Source organism: Haliaeetus albicilla, chromosome 17, assembly GCF_947461875.1.
Source record: "Haliaeetus albicilla chromosome 17, bHalAlb1.1, whole genome shotgun sequence".
NCBI classification, from domain to species: domain Eukaryota; kingdom Metazoa; phylum Chordata; class Aves; order Accipitriformes; family Accipitridae; genus Haliaeetus; species Haliaeetus albicilla.
In genome coordinates, this window is record NC_091499.1 from 256364 (window position 1) to 280741 (window position 24378).

Sequence of the window (24378 nt, forward strand, 5' to 3'; positions counted from 1 at the left end):
ATTACTATGTTTTCTCCATTTACCAACATCATGGGGTTCAAAATTTTGATCTTTAAATCATCTTATCTTTAAAGCAATTACTGCATGAGCTGAAAAGACCTTAAATCAATGCAGTTACACACTTCTCTCTTGATGTGTCTGTAAAACATGTATATGTGCATATACAAGTCCAAGTAATATAAAAATCAAAGCTAGCAGCAAGCAACTCGATTTTTGTTTTTCTCAGTTTGAATATGTTTAAAAGATTTATTTTGTTATCCAATATTTCTGTTTGTGGAGCAGATAGAATCACTGGCACAATATGTAAGAATTTATTCTTTTGTTTTTATTTAGTTTGACAAAGGTTATGCTTACAGCATTCGCCACAGCTATGGGAAAGAAGGAAAGAGAACTGATTATACCCCATACAGCTGCATGAAGATTATCATGTCCAATCCACCAAGTCAAGGGGATTATCATGGTGAGTTACCTTAAAAAAAAAGAGGAAGTTTAAAAACAGTGGAAACCCTTGGCTAGAGAAGTTGCTCCCTCCTGTAGTCTCTTAAGTTATGTATTTAATTTCAAGGCCACAGTGGTCTTGCACTGTTCTCTTTAGATAGCACTTGATACCTTTGGTTTTTATATACGTTGTGTCATGTAGTGCAAAGAGACTTTAAATGTACAGATGCTTTAAAAAGTGACCAATTAGAGGTGTTTTGAGATACTAATTAAATCGTACAGAAATTCTGAAGTTTGCTAGGGTACTTGAAAACCTCGTGCCTCTGTGTGGCTAAACATGGAAAACCTGCGCTGGCTTCACTGTTGTTTTAGTACTAAGTCGTTCATTCAGTTGTCTCTCAAAACTAATTCTGGGACAAAAAACCCTCACTCTTATTTAAGGTGGTGGAACTTCCTAAGTATTTATAAAGTAATACTTTTACAAAGGACTGTGCTCTAAAGACCACTTGGCTCTCATTACTTGTCTTTTCCTGGTTTTTTTCACAGCTATTAAATGTACCAGCGCTATCATTGTTAGTAAGGAACTAACTAAAACTATTTTCCTGCCAGTGAATGAGAATTGTGGCCTGTTTATGTTGGGGTATTTTATGTAACTCTTGAGCCTGTGGTGCCCTGATAACCATGCAGTGGAGTAATTATTAAAAAAAAAAAAAAAGTAAGCAATTGTATGCATGGGCAATTAACTTTCTTATTAATAAGTTGTTAGACAATTAGGAACAGCTTAGCTGGTCTCTCGAGTGCCTTACTGCACTAACTCCTGGGTAAACAGCCTTGTTTCTGAGCTTGCTTGTTTTTTACTGTCAGGGTGCCCATTCCGCCACAGTGATCCTGAGCTATTGAAACAGAAGCTGCAGTCGTACAAGATCCCTCCCAGTGGAATAACTCAAGTAAGGCATATTTTGTTTGGTGCTTTCATTAATAAGGCACTGCTTTTCAATTTTACTTTTTATTTTTGTAGGAGTGCTATATGTAATTTGTCAGTATGTATTGTGAAGTATCTCTTCTTATAAAAGGTTTAAACTGGAATCTTGGCTTTCTGGCTCCAGTGCTTCCACTGATGTGTTGGTTATTGTCATCACCTTTTATTGTTTAATATTATGACTTGGTTTATTACTATAGTGGATACAATGCAGAATTCTGTTTTACTTTGTTTTACTGCACTGTGATAAAAAAAACAATTTAAATGAATCTGGCAATATTTTGGAGAATTTTTATTCTTGCAGTGACTTGTGGAAGACTCTACTGTGTAGTCAGTAGACATAAGTAATTGTTTTCTGTAATAAACTTCTAAAAAACTTACACTCTTAATCATCCATTGCGCTAACTTCCCCTAAACAACAAAAGCACATGAAATGCCTAGTGAAATTAAGCAAAGATTTTTAGTAGCTTTTTAAAAGGTAACATTAAATTGAAACCCTGCCTTATATAGCAAGGACAATGCAGGAATTGGAACTTTTTGAGGTATATATATTAGGACTGTGACTCCCATTGCTTGCTCTAGCAAGAGGTTAAGGCTATGAAAGTATGCCATCATTTTCAATTGAGGAAGATGTATGGGTTAGAGTTAAGCTGAGACAGTTCAGCAAAAAGTTGTGTATATTAACTGCCTGAAACTTGCTTTAGGTCCGTAAGAAAAATTTGCTTTAAGTTGTTGTCTTTAGTTCACGTGGAGTATCACCATTGCTTGTCAGGCTTCAACAGACTGTTGAACTAGACAGAAAAGAGCATGAAAGTTCCACTTAAAGTAGTCTCCCTTGGAAGGAATAATTAAGATACAAATTAAAAGAGAATAGTTTTAAAGTGTTTATTGTTCACTCATAGTCATTCTTGAAATACCCAGACTTTTTCCTTTTTTCTTTTTGTTTTTTTTCTTTTCTCCTGGTTCATATAAATAAGCATTTGACTGCCTTCCATATATCTGACAGGCACTAGAGATACTTTCCTTTGGCTTTTTTTCCTTTTTATATGCATCAAAAATTGATGCTGCACTGAGATTTTTATCCTGCTGATCATTGGAAAGATTGGTGAGGATTTACTGTTTTAACTGCCTTGCTATGTGTGGGTAGGATTTAGTAGAGGTTATTTCTTCAGTGAATTTGCACAGTAGGGCAGTATTTTTATATTTAACATAGTTCCCCACTTGATGTTAATTGGATTTTAGTTTTTTTGTGTGTGTATGTTTGGGTTTTTTTCCCTTGTAAAGTAGGATTGGGATTTACCAGGAGTCTTAAATTTTCTTATCAAAAGTGACTAAGAAAAACTGTCTCCATCAACGTTGTCTTTTCCTGGAAACAGATGCTGTCCTGTCCACGAATTTTAAGTGCAGTTGGGGTCCAGGGCTCTGCAGTGGCCACTCCTAGTGTTAAACCGAAACAAACCCAAAACAAAACACCCTCCACTCAAAAACTACTACTACTACTTAAATAAATAAATACAAAAGAAGTTGGCTGTGCTGGGTTTTCAGAAATTGATCTTTTACATCAGTCTTTGAGATACTCAGTAGGAGAAGAGGAAGAGCATCGGTTCACATCTGTCCCCAAGATCTCGTACAGATCTTATTGCTGCCACTCCTCATTGCTATGTTTGCGTGGTCCAATATCATTTGCATGACTAATAACAGTTCAGGATCCTTCAGTCCAGACTGTGGCTTTTTAGCGTCTTCTCTGATGCTGATGATAGTCGCTGAGTATCAGAAATGTTGTTTTTCCTTTAGCTCAGTGAATGGTTGTTAGGGGTGGATGATTTGGCAATCTTTCGAAGCCTCTGATGTAGTTGCTTTTCCCGTAACTGGGCCTCAAGATTGACATTCACTCAAACCATACCCTTTGAGTCTGTTAGACCTCCTGTTAACTCCAGATCAAATGAGAGCTTCCTTACAGATTCCTATTTTTAATGAATGATTCTGAGCTTGACCATTCAGTTATGTATTTTAGTAAATGGTATGTCTTTCCTGGGGCTCAGGGCCTCTTACACTTGTTCCTTGCTTTGTTCCAAAATTCTTTTGCTGTCTTCAAATGTGACTTCATTTTGTGTCTTCTCTTGCTTTATATGCTCTAGACAAGCAAGTTGTCACAAAGTGAAAAGTTCCCTTCTGTGTTGCCAAAACCAGATCAATGTATGTACCTAAATGCTTTTTCAGTTCTCTCTGCCTGGTTTATGGTAGATAAATGTGTTGTTCCAGACTGAGGGGACACTCACATGGCCACGTGCACAGGACAGCAAACTCAAAAGGAGCAGGAAATTTACATCAGTTTTCCAGGACCCTGAGCTGTCTGCAATGATTGGAAGTCTCTCACGCTTAATGAAAGATAGTGTACAAAGTAGTTGAATCATCAACAAATGTGTGTCATGGTGTCACAGATGAGACAGTAAATGACAGCCTGTAGTGGATCTGGATACTGGTTTGTTTTTGGAGTGGGTTTTTTGTTTGTTTTTTTTTTTTTTTAAGAATCAAGGAAATTAGAGCTATACCCCTGCTTGATTGTCTCACACGGACCTACACTTGCTCCCCAACCTGGTGGTGTATTTACTGAGGTCTCAACTTTCCTTCCCAGCAAGGCAATTACTGCTGGTTTGGGAGGATGGGGCAGAAAGTCATGCCAATACCTGCTTTTCTGCTGCTTGCAGTTAACAGTCTCAGGCATTACAGGCTGTGATCCCAGGGCATTCCCCAGCATTCATCTCCATGCATCTCTGATCTCCAGCATAATCCTCAGCTTCCCAGGATCTTCACCCTCATCTTTCTGGGCTCCCAAGACCCCATTTTTCTTCATCTAAATAGTCTATCTGCAAAAGCTGTGGTCAAGTTCCTAACTGGTAGTTCTGTGTCATGTCTCTTTATTAATGGGAAGATCATAACATGTCACTTTTGTTTAGTCCAAATGTTAACCAAAATTTACAACTAGCCTGTACCAGTTGCAGCTAGCTAGCAGGTTCATGCTTGACAGCTTGAAAATTCAGTTTTGGGTGTTTTACAAGCCTCTATATGAAATCTGAGCAAAAGTAACTTGAACCAATTCTTGTTTGCTCAACTGTTTCCTAGCTTAGTTCTTGATGGGTGACACTGAGGGAGTTATGAGACTCCCTGCAGTGGTAACAGGTGTAAGATCATGTGAACAGTAGACTTTTGCTTTCCAGGTTAGTAGTAATGCATGCTTCTCTGTGGCTAAGGAGTTGCTTTAAGGAATTCAAATGAAAGCGCAAGACTGGCAGTCGCTGTTGAGTGCAAATTACAGCAATCCGGAAATCACATTGAAAGGTAACACACTGGACATTCTGTGGTGGGTTGACCCTGGCTGGAAGCCAGGTGCCCACCAAAGCTGCTCTATCACTCCCCTCCTCAGCTGGACAGGGGAGAGAAAATATAACAAAAGGCTCGTGGGTGAAGATAAGGACAGGGAGATATCACTCACCAGTTACTGTCACAGGCAAAACAGACTCAACTTGGGGAAATTAATTTAAATTATTGCCAATCAAATCAGAATAGGGTAATGAGAAATAACACCAAATCTTAAAGCAACTTCCCCCCACCCCTCCCTGCTTCCTGGGCTCAACTCCACTCCTGATTTTCTTTCCCTCCTCCCCCCCCAGCAGTGCAGGGGGATGGGTGTTGGGGTCAGTTCATCACATGTTGTCTCTGCCGCTCCTTCCTCCTCAGGGGGAGGACTTCTCACTCTTCCCCTGTTCTAGCGTGGGGTCTCTCCCACGGAAGAGAGTCCTCCACAAACTTCTCCAACGTGAGTCCTTCCCACGGGCTGCAGTTCTTCACAAACTGCTCCAGTGTAGGGCCCTTCCCTGGGCTGCAGTCCTTCAGGCACAGACTGCTCCAGCGTGGGTCCCCCGCGGGGTCACAAGTCCTGCCAGCAAACCTGCTCCAGCGTGGGCTCCTGTCTCCATGGGGCCACAGGTCCTGCCAGGAGCCTGCTCCAGCACTGGCTTCCCATGGGGTCACAGCCTCCTTCGGGCATCCCCCTGCTCTGGCGTGGGGTCCCCCGTGGACCTCCCTGAGCTGCAGGGGGACAGCCTGCCTCACCATGGTCTTCCCCACGGGCTGCAGAGGAATCTCTGCTCTGGTGCCTGGAGCACCTCCTCCCCTCCTTCTGCACTGACCTGGGGGTCTGCAGGGCTGTTGCTCTCACATCTTCTCACTCCTCTCTCTGCCTGCAGTTGCTTTTGTGCAGCAACTTTTCCTCCCTTCTTAAATCTGTTCTCCTAGAGGCACTACCACCATCACTGATGGGCTCGGCCTTGGCCAGTGGTGGGTCCGTCCTGGAGCCGGCTGGCATTGGCTCTGTTGGACATGGGGGAAGAAGCTTCCAGCAGCTTCTCACAGAAGCCACCCCTGTATCCCCCCTGCTACCAAAACCTGGCCACGCAAACCCAATACACCTTCTGTTCCTGAATCAATTTATCCTTTCAGCTCTCCGTGTACAGCAGGTATTATATCACTACCAAGTTCTCTATCAGCAAAATAAATGCTATAAGATCTGTGAAAGTAATGCACTGAGCAGTGAAACCAAACATATATATAAGTATAGACTTACATATTTAATGGATTGCAAGCAGTGGGGAATGGTGTCTTAGAAGTCACCTGTTATGAATGGGCACTCCAAAATTGAATTGTCCATCTTGGAATCTAAGAAGTGCTAGTATTTCTCTTCCTGGGATGGACAGGTTGTGGGACTGCTGTCAGCTTCCCTAATTGGGAAAGCTGTGCTTTTCCTCTGATGCTTCTCTTCAGCAAGAATGCTCCTGCTGTACAAAAAAATCCAAGACAGTTTGATATCAGGCTACTTCACTGTGGAATCCTAGGATTCGGTCACTATGCCAAGACCACCTAATTCTAGAATCTGGTCAAGTTTGCTGTCTAAATCCCAATCCTGTTTGAACTACCTCATGTTTGACTTTAAAAAAATAGAGTATTCCTGCTCAAGTCTTAAGAGGGTGTCTTTGATTAACATCAGGAAACATTCTGCTGGGCATAACTTGTGGCCTGGGGTACTGCTTTTTTACTTGGTGCATGTCAAGGTTACTATCCTCCTAATAGGTGATTTTTACCTGTAATTTATAGTAATTTACTGGACTTGAGAAGATACGACTTTCTGAACTGACTCAGCCAATAACTGGCTACAGAGAAATCCTTCATCTTCAGACATAAATTTTATTGTTTTTTTTCCGAAGGTTTAGCTATGGCATTTCCTCTGTGAGAACCCAGTCTCCCAGCAGCATCTCAACTTAACCATTCACTATTTTGTTGAACTAATGGGCACTTGCTTCCTTTTTTGCCTTTCTAGGAATATGACCTTCAGCTGACAGTAGTTGCAACAGAGCAGTGGAATCTTTTTTTTTTTTAATTCACCAATTCTGTCCATTTCAAGATAATTTTAATTCTTAAAATGAACTGTAGGTTTTTGCTTATAGTGGTTTCTAAATTTTAGGAGATCAATCTTTGGTTTTTTTTTTAGTAATGTATTTTTCACCCAAACTAAATGCTTTGGGGCTACAGATTACTTATATGGTATAAGCATATAGCATGCTTCTTTTCAAGAATGTGCCAATATCTTTACCCAGGAGACCTCTTGGGTGGATGGTTTCTGCCCTAAAATTTTTCCCGTGTTTATCAGATAATGTGCAAATCTGTTATGTAGCCATTGTCATGAAAACAAATGAGATTTTTAAAAGACATCTTCATGCTAGGTCTCAGGGAGCATATTTGTGCTCAAGGTTGTGAGATCTTCAGAGCTCGCACCTACAGTTCTGTTCACGTGCTCACCAAGTGTTTTGCTGTTGTTGAAAGTTCTGTACAGTCCTGTAGTTTTTGTTGAACTAGGGTACTCCAGGGCACTCTTCTGGGCAAGTGGTTATTTGTGAGAGGAGTACATCACACTTCTTTCTTCACATGAGCAGTAATAAATATTTCTCTCCTAAGCTAAAAAGTTCACTTTAAAGGGTTGAAAAGTCAACAATTTCTGTTCCCTACTGAGATTAAATTCTCATTCTGAAACAGAGGTTGACTGGAAACTCGTCAGGCCTTCCAAAAGCATCAGTCAGGATGTTGATGCTGTCCTGGCCAGAGGGGCTGGAGAAACCATGGCAGTTCAGGCTGTGCACAAAGAATTTTACATTGGTGGCTATTTTGTACCCCAGATGAAACAGAGCTGGTGTCTTAACCTTAATTTGTGCAGGTGTGAGTACAGATATTCAAGTCTGAGTTTGACAGAGACCTAGCACATGCTTTTATCAGCAGTGCCTGGAGGCTTGTGTTTCTTGTTTGGGGGACTCTTTATTTTTCATAGCTGTCTGTTGAACCCTTATTATCTCCAGTTCATACGTAGTGATCTGGATCAGAACTGGTACTGTTTGAGGGTGTTGCCTTTCCATTTGTTCACAACATTTTTTAACATTCATCAAGGTCCTGCTGACAAACTAATCTTGAGAACGTGGGGGTTTTTTTGCTGATGAGAGGCCTGGGGGCTGTCATAGGACAATGGTCTTTTCATGTTTTATGTGTTTCTCTTTAATGATCTTTGTGCTGTCTATCAGCACAAAACCCATGGCTTATTCCTGAATATGTTGTGTTCATCAAGGGGATACAGACACCTGAGTGGTGGTGATTTAACTTCGATGAAGTTAGTTCACTGTGCTTTAGACCATCAGAAGGTTTGGATTTGTAGTACATTAGCAACCACGTAAGTAATTCTTTTTCCTAGTTCTCCCATAAGTTTCACAGGTTATCTCAGGAGGTCCTTGAATAATAAAATTCAGGCCACTGTCTTAGTTGATTTCAAGTCGATTGGCAGTTGCTTCAGTTGGATTTGGTTGTTTCAGGAAAAAACTGCAAGCAGCAACCCATTGGTTTGGATGTGTTTCTCTTGCTGTGTTTGGTGTTTATGCCATCTGTTTTTATGGGGTCTTTCCAAATCACCTGTGCTCCGCCTTGATTTTAGTTCTGGTTCCAGGCTTTCCCTGTCTGTCCATTCAGAACCTGAGGCCTTTGCGTGTTCCTGCAGTTTATTGTTAGCACTTTGGTCAAGTGCTTCAGTTGTCCTTAAGGCTCTCCGTTTTCCAGTGTAGATGGTAGTTGATTCTCCATGGTAAACTACATTCTTCTCTGGTCAAGAGTTTGGGTGTTTTTCAACAGCAAGAGTGTATACTTCAATCTGACACTGTCAGAATAAATCTATTAATGTTCTTTTCAATCTATTCAGTGTTTTTATCTTGCTTATTTTGGGATATTTCTTAGATTTGAAAAATGTGGAGCCTTTCTTTAGCTTCTCAAGTACTGGCCTTCTCTGCTCAGAATTTTTAATTTATGAGACCTGTTCATTTTTGTGTGACTGATGCATAGTTTTCCAAACATTTATTTTGGATTTAGCTATGTAGTCATGAATTGGTCCTTCACTGGGATTTTAATCTGTTGTTTTAGAGTACTCAACATGTTTTCCCTTCAAGCCTGTGAACAAGCACCTTTCTTGTTTATGAAGCTTGTTCCTCATGGCTATTATATGAGCCAGAATGTGGGCTAGAGTCCAGCCTGGATGGTTGTGGTTTTACCCAATATGGTTAGTTTTCCAGTGCTGTTCTCAGTCTTCTGTTTCTAGGGCTGTCCTTCATGCTCTTGAGATATGGAGTACACTGTTTCCTTTTAGGTTCATAAGACCAGGAAGTTTCTGAGCTTTTTTCAACAGATAAAGCATTTGGCTGGTCTGTGGTGGAAACAAACCCCATCCTCACAGTGCTTTTCCTAAGGGCTCTCTGTGGACAGGCTAGGTGTGAAAAAGGAAAGCTGGACCTTGGGATGATGGTGCAGAGCAAATACTGCCAGACCTCACATGACTTCAGTAGTCAATCTGAGCATTGGACTGCTTTCATTGCAGTCATTTTGTAGTACAGTCAATAATGAAAAAGTGATCAAAACATTTGAATGTGTGAATCTGCTTGCTGTGAAGTATCTAGTTCCAGCCTGCTATTCCAGTCCAGATTTTCTGAGGCTGTATCTTGTCTGAGATTGCATCTGCTGAAGTCATCTTCTTGAGGTAATAGAGCAGATAACTTCCAGGTCTCGCCTAGTTATTATATAGCCTGAAGCAGAAAGAATGAATCCGGATGTTTATTCCAAGAACTGAATTATTTAACTTGTATTTATTTCACACTTTCCTTAGGTTAGGCTATTTCTTTATTTATGATAGTAGCTTTTTTTGTTTGTTTTAAAAATGCTTCTTGGAGAAGTAATGTGGTTAGCTGAGCATTTTATGTGTGATTGTATAGCGTTTGAATTTATAGTATATTTCAGATCACTTTTCATTTCTGTCTTCGGTATACTGCTAATAAGGTAAAATCTTTTTGAAACCAGGTTTGACAATAGCTAATCAATTTGAAGAATATAAAGATTAAAGCATATGTTAAGATAAATACATCTGTTGCAGTGCTGTACTAAAGGCACTGTCACGTGTTGTCTATACACCTCAAATAGAAAAATAGATATGATAGGCTTTGAATTAGAGTTACTTCAAAGTACCTATTATTTGTTTCTGAAAGCTTTCTTGGAGAAATTACCTTTTTACCAATTCATTTCTATGACAATAGCAAAAGGTAGTAAAAATTTCTGGTTCTACAATCAAGAGAAATAGAGGGTCTAGACTCATCCTTTTTGCTTTTACTTTTGTAATTGGAGCAAAAGCATTTCTTTAGGGAAAAATGCTTATATAAATGAACAGTAGATAACTTCAGAAGAAAGAAGAAAGAATGTTCTTTCTAGTAGAATTGTTCTCTTAATTTAAAAAGCTGCTTTTGCCATAATTGGATTAAATTAAAGGTTTTGACTGACTCATTGAACTTCTCACCACATTGAAAATTCACTTTCCACCACCATTGAAATCCCACCACAAATTAACTAGTTAAAACTCAGACCATAAAACAGGGTACCCTTACACATTTGCTGTCAAGAATTTTTTAGAAGCATTAGACCTTGAATCCAGAAACTGTACATCACTCAAGTTTCTCAACTGGTGGCTAAGACCCCTTGTTCACTGCCCAAAATCTCTCAGATAGTTATTGCCTTTACTACATCAAAACCTGTAAATGCTTTAAAATTATTGAATCTTTCAAAGTGGACAGTGTAAAGTCTCAAAAGTAAGATTATTCAAGGAAACTTCACAGTGAAAATAAATCTTTGTGGCACTCTGGTGTAGATTTGTGTGCTGAAAAGTTTCCACGTATTTTCTATAGATGGAAGACATTTATAGATAGGAGTCAGCATTCAGCCTTTCCATTGTTTTGAGAATAATTGTTGTGTGTTAGGAGTATGCCTTCCTCATTTTATCTGAGATTATACTTTCTCTGACTTACTCTGTAGACCCTGTATTTTGACACTACACTTCTATGGTTTCTCAGCTGAAATGTGTGCCTTGTTTAATTGTCTTGTATTTAGTTATTTTTTTCAAGAATGAACATGCTTACTGATTTCGCTAGGACTACTTTTGCACGTAAGCCGAAGGAATACAATTACAAATTTAACCAGCCAATGCTAAGCCTTCTTTTCTGATGTTAAAAACTCCCACCTGACTTTTTTAGTGTGTGTTTATTGGTGCTGTGGTGTTACTATTACTGACATCATCAGTGAGTAGAATCCTGTAGAGTATTAACATGACGTGGCTTAACATCTTAAGATGACTTAAGACATCCTAACATGACACTGCTTAAAACTAATTATTTTAAAAATTTGAGTTACAGTATTTCAGACTACTAAATTTTCCTAATCTTCAGTTTATTGCTGGTAAGTGGAAACAAGTATTAGAAATAAGAAGTTATATCTGGCTGTTGTCAGGCGAGATTATAATGTTAAAAAAGTCTGTATGTGATTAAATAAGCGTGGACTGTTCTAAAATCTGATTTAAGTGCTGGTAATAAAAAAAGTGTAAAAGTTGACTAGTGACTGGTGAAGGGGCTGTGACAGTAAAACAAAAAAACAGCATAGGAAGAGAAAACTTGAGAGAATGCAAGACAGATGCAGAAAAACAGTAAGAAGCACAGCTAACCTGTTTGATAATTAAAAACCCCCTATAAGAATACAGAAGACTTTTAGAGTATGTGCACAGATTTTATTACACATAGAACACAGTTGAAAGTACATAAGGTAGATGGTTGAACTAGAAAATATATTTCTTAAAGTTTGGACTTGATATTCTAACCACCAAAAGGATGTAATAAAAATGTATGGTCAGGTGCTATTGAGACTGTTTATTATTGGATCACAGTACGGTTGAGGTTGGAAGGTGCCTCTGCAGGTTATCTTGTCCAACCCCCCCTGCTCAAGAAGGGTCATCTAGAGCCAGGTTCCCAGGACTGTGTCCAGATGGGTTTTGACTGTCTCCAAGGATGGAGACTCCACAATGTCTCTGGGCAACATGTGGCAGTGCTCAGTCAAGTGTGCCTTTTAGAGCAAATAATATGAAAAGTAGAGTTAAAATGCATATTTTTTTCCTGTTGTTAAAGAGATGAATGGCATTAATTTCAGTGTGTCCAATTTAGAAGTATTCAAATTCATTAGTCAAATCTTAGACTTCAGTTCCATGAGCAGTTAATTAGCCAAATGGGCCCTGCTGGTGTGGAAGGCAGTTCTACTCTGTTCATCCCTGCCTGTTGCATTTCCATTCCTTTCCTTGGTAAAATAGATTACTAAGTGGTAAAATAGATGAAAAAATTATCTAACTATAGGTTCACCTGGGGAAGGTGAGGAAGAATAAGGTTCATTTTCAGATGGCAGGAATGGGTGGACAGAATTAGGGGCTGTGTCTTCACACTTCAGTAGCTTCAATTTCTGGTGTATAAAACTACTCATGAAATTTTTATTTAGAAGAGAAAGAAGGAAAAAAGCACACCAAAAAAGTCAAAGGGATAAACACACAGTTCAGGATGAGAAAACAGGAAAACGAATGAACTTATGAAATAAAAATGTTTCAGCTCATTGTTCTTGAAACTGTTATGTTACGAACTTAAAACGTACAAGAAGCAAATAGTTCAATTTTATTTTGTTTTGTAACTTTCCTTTTATTTTAATTTTGAAGTATTTCAGATGCTTGCTTTCATACTTGATAACAGTCCGGGCTTTGACTCAGCATTGCAACAGAGGAATGTGGGTTATCTATCATATCTGAAACCAGGCATGACTGTCTTTTAAAATAGGTGGCTGTAAACTCATGCAGGATTTGTCAGTTAAATGAAAATGTGTCACTGAAACATAGCCAAAAAATTTCTAATAATAAAATGTACATTTTTATAGCGTTATTTTAAAACTATGTGAAAACAGAGAAGTGGAATACTCAGGGGCATTAACCCTTCTTGCATTTGATGTTCACACCATTGACTTTCAGCAGATAACTCTATAAGACTTTGAAAAATAGCCCACAACCAAGCAAACAAAACCAACTAGCATTAGAGCTGTTTCCTTTTGAAATGATTAACTCAATTTAAATTAACATCCGTCTTCATTTAATAAGCTGCCCAGGGGTTGGTGCAGCTATATGGGCACATATTGACATATTCTTTTCATTCAGACATTCACTTAACTCTTTTGTTAAGTATTTAATGAGTTCCTAACTGACACACATGAAATAAAAACTTCAGGCTAGAAAACCTGTACAGTAAAAATGGAGGAAAAAATACAGGTATTTTTAAGAGACATTAATAAAATACCTTCTTCTGGATTATGACTGCCTCTTTCTTTTACTTGTATAAAGTGGGCTAGAATACAATTAGGTTTTGTTGTTTGACAGTTGTGATGCAAATTGCAGGGGAGAAATTGATCTCTTACGGTGCCGTAAGTATCATGATGTGCAGTCCTCAACACTGTGCGATCAAGAACTCTTCCCTGCAGAAAACAAGAGTATAAAAGGAAAGGGAGCTCTGGCAAAGCTGTAACAATGATTTTCTAGCCTGTAAGAGAGTCCCTCAGGGAAAACAGCTTAAATCTGAGAAAATTGTGCTATATATCTGTACATTATAAACATGAAACCTTCAAAATCAGTTTAAAATATAAAGGAAATATCTGAAAGCAGCAAAAAGGACCGATGACTGTACTGACCAGGAGGCAAAGGGCACTGGGGAGTCCTGGGACATGACTTAGTGCTGAGATGGTCACAAATCAGCCTGAAGGAGAAGAAAACTGGAATGTGTTCAGATACACTCCAGCAGTTGCACCAAATCATATCTTCAGTCACCTTTGAATTAAAGTTAGAAATGAGTCATACTTTACTGAATCTATAGTAGAAAGATTTTAATTTTGAAAATATAAGTTAATTCTGCAGTTTTCAAATAAAACAAACTAACTTGGAGTAAGTGAAAATAACAATGGATAATTACAGAGCCCAAACTATCCTGCTATGCAAGATCTTAGCTTTGAATGCTGAGGATCTATAAAGCCGGTGGCTGCATACAGCTGCCAAACATCATCTTAACCTCATTAGTAGTCAGTAAAGCAACATCAGAAAAGCAAGTTGCAGATGGCAGTGAAAGAAAAGGCACATAAGGACTAACAAAAAGAGTCCTTGAGTATGTACCTTTACTTGCAAGATAGAGCAATGTAGTATAAATGTCTTAATATATGTAGAGGCAAAAGATTGCTGCTGTGAATTAAGGTAGCTTTGAGTGGAGGTCTGTTTCTGGGTAACACTAGTGAAAAACAGCTGCAAGCTTGCTTTCATTATGTGCACAAATGTAGTGGGAAAGATAATATTTATTATGAATGATAATTCTGTTTTATTTAAATAGAGGATTGTTAGTTTCTCTCACACAGAGGACTCCTTTCTAGCTAGGCTCCATTCTATTGCCATTTTTAACATTTTTTTTTTGTTTCTTCTCTTAGCAACTTGTTCCCTGTTAAAGCCAGTTAATCTACTAAACCTGTTCTTCTTTGGTTATGTTTAATGTGCCCCTTATTCCTCAACCTTATCATATATGCAGAAGGTGAACCTGGTCCCCCATGATGTGGCTGGTTTGAACCTACGTATATGCTAAACATCAGGCTTATCATTTGGCTGCCTTCTGGCTGCCTCTCAGAATGAGTAGGAGCTGAATGATAGCTGTTTTTTTCTGAATGAGCCACAAATGTTGGTCTGGCTTTTCTACCCAACCACAACTTTTAATCAACATGTAGGAATTGTATAGCTTTGTCATCTCTACTTGTCAAATTTGGCTGCAATTGGCCAACCAGTCAAAGCTGGGTTAGTGATGTGGTGGAGAAGGTAAAGGAACAGGAGTAAAATGATGACTACCAGTGCAATCATGTACGTTAATAAATGTAACAAACTGGGTGAAAGTCTGTGGTCTGTTCTGGTGGGCATCTGTTCTATGGAGCACTCTGTCGGGAAAAGAAGTGGCATGAAGACCTAGTTACCAAACTTCACTGGAGAATGCTGATAGAGGTTCCTCTAACAGCTGTTCTCCAAGATATATGTCTTCATAGTAGTACAGCAGAAAAATCCACGTGGTGACCTAATAGCAGCCTCTGAGAGGTCTGAGAAGGAGTCTCAAGGGAGTGGGACAGTAGTGCCTTTGTGAAACAGCAGTGTAGCTGGGCAGTAAAGATTGGGCTGCTGCAAGACAACGTGGTCGCTTTTTAAGAATTTAAAGTCCCTCAAGGCCAGCTCTGATAACATGACCATTATAGCTTTCATATGTCAGCAGCATCAATTCAATGAAGTCCTCTTCTCCACCTTAAAAGTGGGTCAAGATTTTCCGAAGGATGGGTCAAGGGCTTAAATGGGCTTGGTTTCAGAATAGTTTGCTCAGAATAATCTCTCTTCCAAAACTGGAATTTATTTATAAGTGCCCCTTTATTCTGTCATCATATATGTTGTGTCGGTCAGCAGTCCATCTTCTGATAATCTGTCACTTGAAGTTACCATTTTTCCACTGAACTGTCAGAGAAGACAAGAGAAGCTTGATCTCGCAACCTGTGAATCATTGTGAATTAGTGAATCAAAAGCTAGCTTTGATAATCCTTGTCTTTTCCGCTTTTCAGGATAGTTGGATAATGGCATCGTTGATACAAAAAGCAGCTATAACCGTGGTCTGTGATTCAAAAGTTAAACTGCAGAATGACTACTAGCCTTCTAAGTGATCAGCTTTTTCAAAAAGTTCTCTTGAATTACAAGAGAACCTTGATGCTTTTAAACTTTCAGGGTTTATACTCAGACTTTGTTCATACTTAAGTTTTTGTTTGCTCACTTAAGGTTCTGAGATTTAAAATGTATTTACACCTGAATTTAGAGAACTGTTTATTTATATAATTTTTATTAGGTGTAATCTTGATTAAATGAAGAATAATTTTAAGAAAACCTGAAGTATTTATGAACTAGATTAAATTAGTTGACTTATTTCAGCTGGAAAATTTGGGTTAGAAAAGTCTGAATGCTACAGAACGTGATGAATATTTCTTTCAACTAAGCAACAGACATAGAGGTCTTCTGATCATTACTCCAAATCACATGAAAAATGCTTTTTAAAAAAGTACATACATACAATATGGTTAGCATTTACTTAAAAATAGAGATAGCTCTTTTGCACAGCATAGATTTTATTGTAAGGTACAAACAGGAAAACATAAGTCAATATGTAATTGAAGTGTTTAGAATAGATGAGTTTTCTTCAATCCTTAACTACTTAATGTGACACTAATTTTTTTTAGTCAAAGGAGGGAGGAGGTTAAAAAAAAGAAAAAAATATGTATGTACACAGATACTGCCAGATTTCAGACTTCATTGCCTAGTTGGCCTTGGCCTTGATCTTTTACAGAAGATTTAAAAGGAGGTGGCAAGAGGGATAGAAATGTAATCGGTTGGGCTATTACAGAGAAACAGTGCGGCTAAGTACTTTCTTGGCAGTGTGTTGCTGTTTTTATCCATTCAGCAAATGTGATTTATTTATACATCTGTCAATAAATACAAGACGGCATCCAATAATGAGTACAGCAGGGATTTAAGCCAGACTGTATTGCTGTGTTTGACACAAAGGTCAACCTTGGGAAAGGGGCTTGAAACTAACATTTCTTGAAAACTATTTTTCCTTCCACTTGAGGCTATCTCTTAATTCCAGCAATTTTCTCTGTTTGATAAGCAGAGAGAGCATACATTTTGATTATATAAAGGAGGAAGGAGGTGATGAAACTTTAAAAAATTTCTACCAGCATTGCATTCTGGTGATAAGAATGGGACTTTATGCAGCACAGAAGAGATTACCTGAAGCAGAATTGGGAAGCAAATTGTATTTACAAAAGACGGCATGATTTTCCTAATAGGTGTTCAAAACAGGCTATTCACTCACATTTCTGCTGAGCTTGACTAGAAATAACTTCATTTCAAAAAGGACAAATCTGATTGAAGGTAAAAGCATTCCCCTCTCACAGATACTTGTCTAAAGGATTTGCATTAAATTTTCTTGATGTGAGCACAGTATTAGTTTATTCTGCATCTGCATGAACTGGTAACACAGAAAATAAAAATACAAATCGTGTCCTTGATTGCTTCATGCTTCAACCACTTGAATTACTAGATTTATGTCTGCAATTATGGAAGAGATGTTGCAATATGATAGTTTGACAATAACTGTCACAATTACATTACCAAAATATACATTCAGCTTACTCTTGAAGTTTACAGTATTGAAATTATGTTTTAAGGACGAAGTGTATCTTCCTGTGGTTTTATCTTGTTTTTAATGTAGCCAGGGTATTTTTAAAGAACTATAGTATGTCTAAATGTTGTCAGTTATTAGTAGGGTACACAGATGTGAAAGAAGTCTTGTGCTGCAAAGTTCCATGAGGTATTACACAAGGCTGTCATGAAATACCTTGTCATGGTAAGTATAACCAAGATGTATGTGTGCTACTTCTGAACCCTTTATGTTTTTCTCCCTCTGTATAGATCCTGGAATTGGTGAAGGGCATGCATTATCAGCTGGCCTGTCAAAAGTACTTTGAGTTGGTGCATGATGTAAGTAGCTACAAATTTTTGTTACACTGTAATCACTGTCTTTGTCTTGAGGAAGGCCTTGGAAATCATGCATGCAGTCCAGAGACTGTTTGTGGTTCTCGCATCCATCATTAGCTGTCTTGCCTTGTTACTTTTCATTTCAATAATTTCAAATATTCTTTTGTAATTTTTCTGCATTTATATATTGATCTTATTAATATCCTGAACATTACAAGATGCAGTAAAAGGTTATGCTTTCTTCCTGAAAATGTCAATATTGTTGAATTTTATCTATTTCAAGCCATTTAACTTTTTCAATATCCTGTTTTTAATCAAATTTGTGGTTTTTAACCTGTTACACAAGTTTGATATTTTGAGATATACCTTAAAAAATAAACAAAAAGGATCTAAAAAGTGTAATTAAAACTCTAATCTCCCAGCACGTACATGGTTAATATTGTTAATGTTCACTTGATGTTTTTTCACATTTTTAGTCATGTGTGATTAGTTTTTAAATCAAGATGAACGTTTGCAGAGCTTTCCCATTTGCTTAATCATAGGCAAAATTAAAGTAAGATCCTCCACAAAATTGTAAGATAGCCAATGGCCATAGTCCATCTTCTATGTGATTTCTTGATTCAAAGAACCAGCTTTCGCATTGGTTCAAGATTCCTTGTCATCAAGAAAAAACAGCACAGCCCTTCTTATACCTTTGTTCCCTCCACAACTCAAAAATGGAAACATCCCTTTCAAACAGCAGACTATGGGACAGCCTTGCTAAAGATATGGATGAGGATTAGATGACCCACTCAGAGACATTTACCATTGACTTTTTTTGTTCTTACTGGTTTTCACCTTTGATTTAAATGGAACTGTCTGTCTTCCCAAATTTCCAGCAATCTTATATGTGAATGTATAGCAAAGGTATACTCCGAACCAGTACCTGCAGCTATAATCTGAGAGGAACACTTTTTCTTACAGTCTCAGAAAATGATAAAACGGGTCTAATAATCTGGAAGGAAATTCAAAATTATGTACAGTTTGAAATTTAGATAACACTTGTCCTGTGTAAGGCTGTCCGTAGAAACAATATTTTCCCAAGATGACTATAAGATCCCAAGGTCAACATTCACCAAAGGATAAATCAGCACAGCGCTGAAGATCTGTTGCATTTTAGAAAGCTGTCTTTCCATTCTTCTATGGCAAATTCCAGAAGAGCATTATTTTTTTCAGTCTTGTGGTATTATAAATATGTCTTTGCTGCTTGCACTAAGAATCATCTTTCTGCTTTGCTGTTGGTAAGTCTCTTTAGCGAGAGAAAGCAGAATGCACAGAAAGGCACTTTATGTAGTTTGAATGGCACATGCTTATGAGGACAATTTTTTACAGGATTTAGCTGTTAAACTTGCTACCAGCCTCCTTGGAATGATTTTTCTGTCCTATAGCTATGTAATTTTTTTTTCCATGGGGTGGACAAAAGATGTGTCTCTGAAGCTAGAGACACCTAATCAAACAATTGAACCCTTGCTTTCCTGTATATGCCTAGCAGAGCTCTTCAGTGAAGGAAATTTCTGAAGAATCAATCAGCATAAAATTGTTTGTTATTGTTTCTTCAAATGAGTGAATAATCTTAAGTAAAACTTTCCTAGGAATAATGGACTGGTTCACATGGAGAATATCATCTTCAATTATGTAAAAATTTTATCAAGAAAGTGTTTGATTTACTTTCAGCGGAGCTGTTAGTGTAATTCTTGACAGTTACAGTGCATATGTAAGTTAGATCTACTATGAATGACGTTGTACTAGAGACTTGCTTAAGATTATGATATTTTTCTAAGTTCATGGGGTCAGTTGCACACTATGTCTACTTAAGGACTCTCTTTGTATTTCCTCCCCATCATCACCTCTTAAGTTTCTATTGCATCTTATGCTGGCAGCAGCTTTGCTGTTGGCCTCAGTAGTCCAGTGCTTGGCAGCAAGACTATGCTGGACTAGAGTGAGAATGTTTAGAACTACTTTTTGGGGAGGAGGTGTCTTTGCACCTCAGTGCTGCTGGTTCAAATAGCATAGGTTACCTAAAAGCAGCTTCTCTGCACATTCAGTGTAAACTAGGCTTATTAACTTTAATGGTATACCTTTCCTGAACCTTTGTTTCACTATCTCACAACCACAAAACAAAGGCAAACATCATTTGTGTGGTCCAGTGCATTGTCTTCAGGCAGGAACTAATGTGTTAAGGAAATGCATGTGTACACAATCTGTTAAGTCTTTCAATAAGTGTGGGAAAGCAAAGCAGTACTTATAATGCATGAATGGTTTTGACATGTTTTTCTCCTTCTGGGATATTTTAATAAAAATCAAGAATAAGCTATGTTTATATGTGTAACTAGAGTAAGTATTCTGTCAAACACTACCAAAATACTAAAGTACCTTTCTTTATGGTCAAATTTGGATTTTAAGCCATATGGAAAGCATCATAACTGTTTGAAATTCTAATATTTGTACTTGAGTTCATAATAAGATATTTCATTTTAATTATCCCTTTTAGATAAGTTTTTATTTTGTACTAAAGTGAGGACACAAGGCAACTTATGTCAAGTGGAAATGAGACACCCTGAAAATGTAAGCGGCATAACTGTAACCCAAAGTAAATAGTCACAGCAATGAGGAATTCCTTTCATGGTCACAATAGTGGCAAGATTTTATTTTATTTTAGTTGATAGAATTGGATGGCAACTCAAAATAGAGAAACATATTTGCAGACCAAACAGTTCAGAAATCTTGGCTACATATATGCAGTCAAGTAAAAGAGATTGGTGATATCAGCTATGAACTACTAGTAGGTTAAATTAATGTTCTTGTGGCAGGTTGCCTGTAGAAATAATTAGTGCTTTGAAATCTGATTGTATATAAATCCACTGTATAAATCTACTGTTTTAAGAGCCTGAGCATTATGAACAAATAAGAAAGCCTAACTGGCCAATGCCTGTGTTACTAAGTTATATTCCAAAGGAACTAATGATGTTGATGCTGTTTGCATGAATATTGCTATATTAATTACTTGTTACAGTTACAGCTGTAATGGCTGATTATTAATATTTTTCTGTAAACATTTTATTCTTGCATACTGATATTTTACAGTCCTTGTGTATTTTTAAAAAGTAAATGAAATCTGACACATAGCAAACTTTCTGGTACAGAAGAATCACTTTTGAATAGTTTATTTTAAAACATCTGCAAAAAACGTTTTTTCTTCGTTCTTTGTGATCAAATCGTGAGAACACTGGACTTTTTTTTTTCTTTTTTTTTTTTTTAAGGAAAAAAGTGATGTGGTTAATTGATATCATTTACTGTAGCACCATGATTGCTCCACACGTTTTTTCTGTAATATCAGCTATAGCATTATGAGCTGTTGTTTTAAAAGTTCTTGGTTAAAACCAAAAGATACTATAGCTACAAAATGATAGCTTCAGGTTTTTCAAAACAAGATGTGCTATAGCAGGAATACAAAACTAGATTTTGTGTGAAGGCCAGTATGTGCAAAATGTGTTGAATCCAAAAAAAGTCTTGTGTTAGTATCACCTACTAGATGGAATAAACAGTTCTGGCCAAAGTGACAGGTCTTTTCGCTTGGATCAATACATGTCGTAAACTTAAATTTTTGACTGCCCAGAAAATACATTTTTCTTTTGGCATGGGGATTCCAGATGGATTTACAGGTGTAAATGGATAAAACAGTTAGGGATATCTAGTTCCTCTATTTCTGGTAGTAAGTTTCAGGTAACTTATAATTAAGTTAATGATGCAGCTTTTAAAACTGATGTGCTTTGATCTATATTACCTAAAAGCATTGTAAAACTTATATAAAGTAACATGAGCAGTCTAACATAAAAAAGCCAGGAAATTTGTTTTAGCTTCACGTCCATTTTTGTGGTCAAATTTCTTGTGTATTTCCAGCCAGAGCAGAATATTTTTATTCGGAGAACCTTGTTGAAAATTACGCAGAACAGATTTGTTTATGTATCACTAGATCACAAATGAAGATGATGATGATTAACAAAACTTCCCCTTTCTCTCTTCAGGCTCTTAAAAAAAAGGTGATAAAATGGGCAGAATTCTTTTAATTAAAATAGGGTACATGGAGTCATATTAAATTTTAACTAACAACCTGTAAATAGCTTTTAGCCAGATACTGTCAATCACCTCTGAGAACATGGTTGTAGGCTCCGTTCGTACAATGAGCTGCTTTTACAGCTTACTCCAATTTGTTGGCGAGAGAAGAATTTAGAACAAAATTAGGAGTTACAAAGTGAACCTTAAATTGGTCTGAAGAAAACTGAGATTTTAAGGTTAAAAATAATAGAACTAATTAAGAGCTGCTTCTAGGAAAGCCAGCTTTTTACTGCATCACTTCTTTTTTTTAAGCCTTTTTGGTGCAAAGAAATAATTTGGTTCCCACATAATGGAAATTGGAGCATAGATGAAAGGTGGCTGGATGAAATTCATCCAGATAAGACTGAAATGAAACTCGGTGGCTTCAGGTTTCTTCTTTTTTACTTTGTGTCTTATTTTGAGTGCCAAATTAGCGTGGTAGGCCTGTCACTTATAGGAAGATTTTTCCCACAAGGTCACTTACTACAGTTGCTAATGTCTTTTTTGTGTCTAAATTAGATTTTGTTACACATTGCCATTTTCTGACAGAGCTAAGCTAGGTGGTGGGAATGCATTGAATCAGGGTTCCATTTAAAACACACATTGATTCTCTGCTTTATGATCTTTCACAAGTGGCTGAAATGTAACCTGATGGGTTTCGGCATATCAGATCAGCCACAGTATATGTCCTTATGAGATGCTGTGTGTGTGCAAAGTTGCTTGTTATGCTTGAATTGGTCCCACCCTTCTGGGAAAAAGAGAAGTAGTGGGAGCAAAAAATTACCAGTATATGGCTCTTAGTCTTCCTTGGTTTCTTGTATCCCAGGTTTGGGAAGTTTTCCAATGTTTTTTAAAAGCAGTATTTTTCTAAAAATGTTCTTAGTATTCACATGAACTGATGGGCAGATAGAAGGTGCAGATTGCCTGAATATGAGGTGGAAGCACCTGTTAAAGTAAGCATTTTTAACTTCTGAGGCCCTGAAAAGAGATACAAGGGTTATAATTGAGATTTCTGGTTAATATGTCAGAATAGCTTACTTTTAAAGCTGAAAGCTTTGTTCATTTGAAATACTTGATGAGCATTAATTTAATGTTCATTTATCAAATAATTATGGAGCTGAAAGAATGCGCCTCCTAAGTGGAAAGGAGCAATAAAAATATGCCACACCTTATGCTAGTTTTCTGTGTTCTTTTCCACTGAAGACTAAATGTTCTTTGGTATTGGTGGTGCATCTAGGGTCAGGATGGTGATGTTGGCACTGATGGAGCAGAGATAAGCTTGATCTATTGGGCTTCTGTCTTAGCCTGCTGCCATGTAAATATTGCATTTGTGGCTACTGGAGAAAACACGGGAAGAGGTGAAGCTACCTGTTTCCATTCACAGTTTCACACTGATACTTAAGATCTAGATTTATATTGTACAGTTGTTACAACTTATAGTGGTATATCAATATATATTCTCTACTGCCATTTGCACTCTAGACTTGTCTCAGTCCCTCTTTTGGGTAGGGAAATGCTGTTTTAAGGTGTAGGTTCAATTGTCCTACATCTGTAAAGGTAGGACAGATGGGGTGGGTTTTTTTCTTTACTACAGCAAAGACAATGTGAAATACTGTTTTGAATGTGCCAAAGCAGTTGTTTTATTTCTAACATGAAGGAAGAAATTTTGTGATGAAAGTAAATCTGTGTCATGCTAATATTTACTGGGACAGTATTTACAAATTGATGCATTTTTCTTCAACAAAATCAGAACTTATTAAATTGCTAATTAATTTGTTCTTGACTGTGAAAAAGATGACTTTTTGAAATAAATATAATAACTCACTGTTCCTTTCCTTTTATGTGCAGGTTGATGACATTGGGTTTTCTTTGAATCATCCTAATCAGTATTTTACAGAGAGTCAAAGACTATTAAGTGGTGGTAGAGAACTGAAGAAGGAACCAAGTAATTCAGGAAACTCTCAACAAAAAAATAATAGTCAGGAAAGCATGAATTCAAATTCTGCTCCCACCTCTTCAAATACAACAGCTGATGCAGAACTGGAGGCACTGGAGGCGTACTTCACTGAAGACTAAGCAGCTGTGTTATTTGGGTTTTTTGTTTTGGTTTGGGATTGTGGGTTTGTTTGGGGTTTTTTTTCCCCTTTCTTTCATTCTTTCCCTTCTCTAGCTGAATTTGTGCCTATACTCAGGAATATGCACTTCACTACCTGGAATATGCAGGCATTTAGTGCTTTGAATAGACTGAAGAAAAGAAAGATAGATACCGAAGCTGTAATTGCATCCAGTACTTACTCTTGCTGCTTTAGAATACTGTTTTATATAGCATGTTGAAGGGTGGGAAATGAAAGTTCCTTCCCAATTATTAGGTGATTTTTGTCTGACTTACCTTTTTTTTTTTTTTCCAAAATGTTTAAATATTTTTATCCCATTTTGTGGTCACTTTTATATGTTTCTTCTTAATAAATAAATTGCAAAGCAAAAGTTTGTGGTATTTTCTTTTTAGCTGTATTTGGATGGTAATTAAGTAGGAGTTCTTATGATCAAAATTACCCTCTGGAGGAGTCTGTCTCTTTTCTACGTGAGGAGCTGAGGGAAATCAGCTTCCTAATTTGTGTACCTTGACACTAAATTTAGAGAGCTGGTTTTGGTGCTTGAAATAGAACATAAGCAGAGTTGAGACACCTCTATGTAAGAAGGTAATCCAAAAAATTGATGCTCCACCAACTGACTCGTCTTGAAGAAGGTAAAAACTTACTAG

At 37.4% G+C, this 24378-nt stretch overlaps 1 protein-coding gene across 2 annotated transcripts in view; it reads left to right on the forward strand.

Annotated features, from left to right (window-relative positions):
- The window catches only part of PRIM2 (DNA primase subunit 2), a 132527-nt gene extending 108426 nt beyond the window's left edge, over positions 1-24101 (forward strand). Inside the window, exons 10-13 of one of the 2 annotated variants that reach the window (XM_069804564.1) lie at positions 334-460; positions 1303-1385; positions 17418-17486; positions 23466-24101. In XM_069804564.1, coding sequence (XP_069660665.1) covers positions 334-460; positions 1303-1385; positions 17418-17486; positions 23466-23693 — 507 coding nt within the window. In that variant the 3' untranslated portion in view covers positions 23694-24101. The remainder of the gene's footprint in view (positions 1-333; positions 461-1302; positions 1386-17417; positions 17487-23465) is intronic. The other variant, XM_069804565.1, reaches the window with a different exon arrangement.
- The last annotated feature ends 277 nt before the right edge of the window (positions 24102-24378 follow it).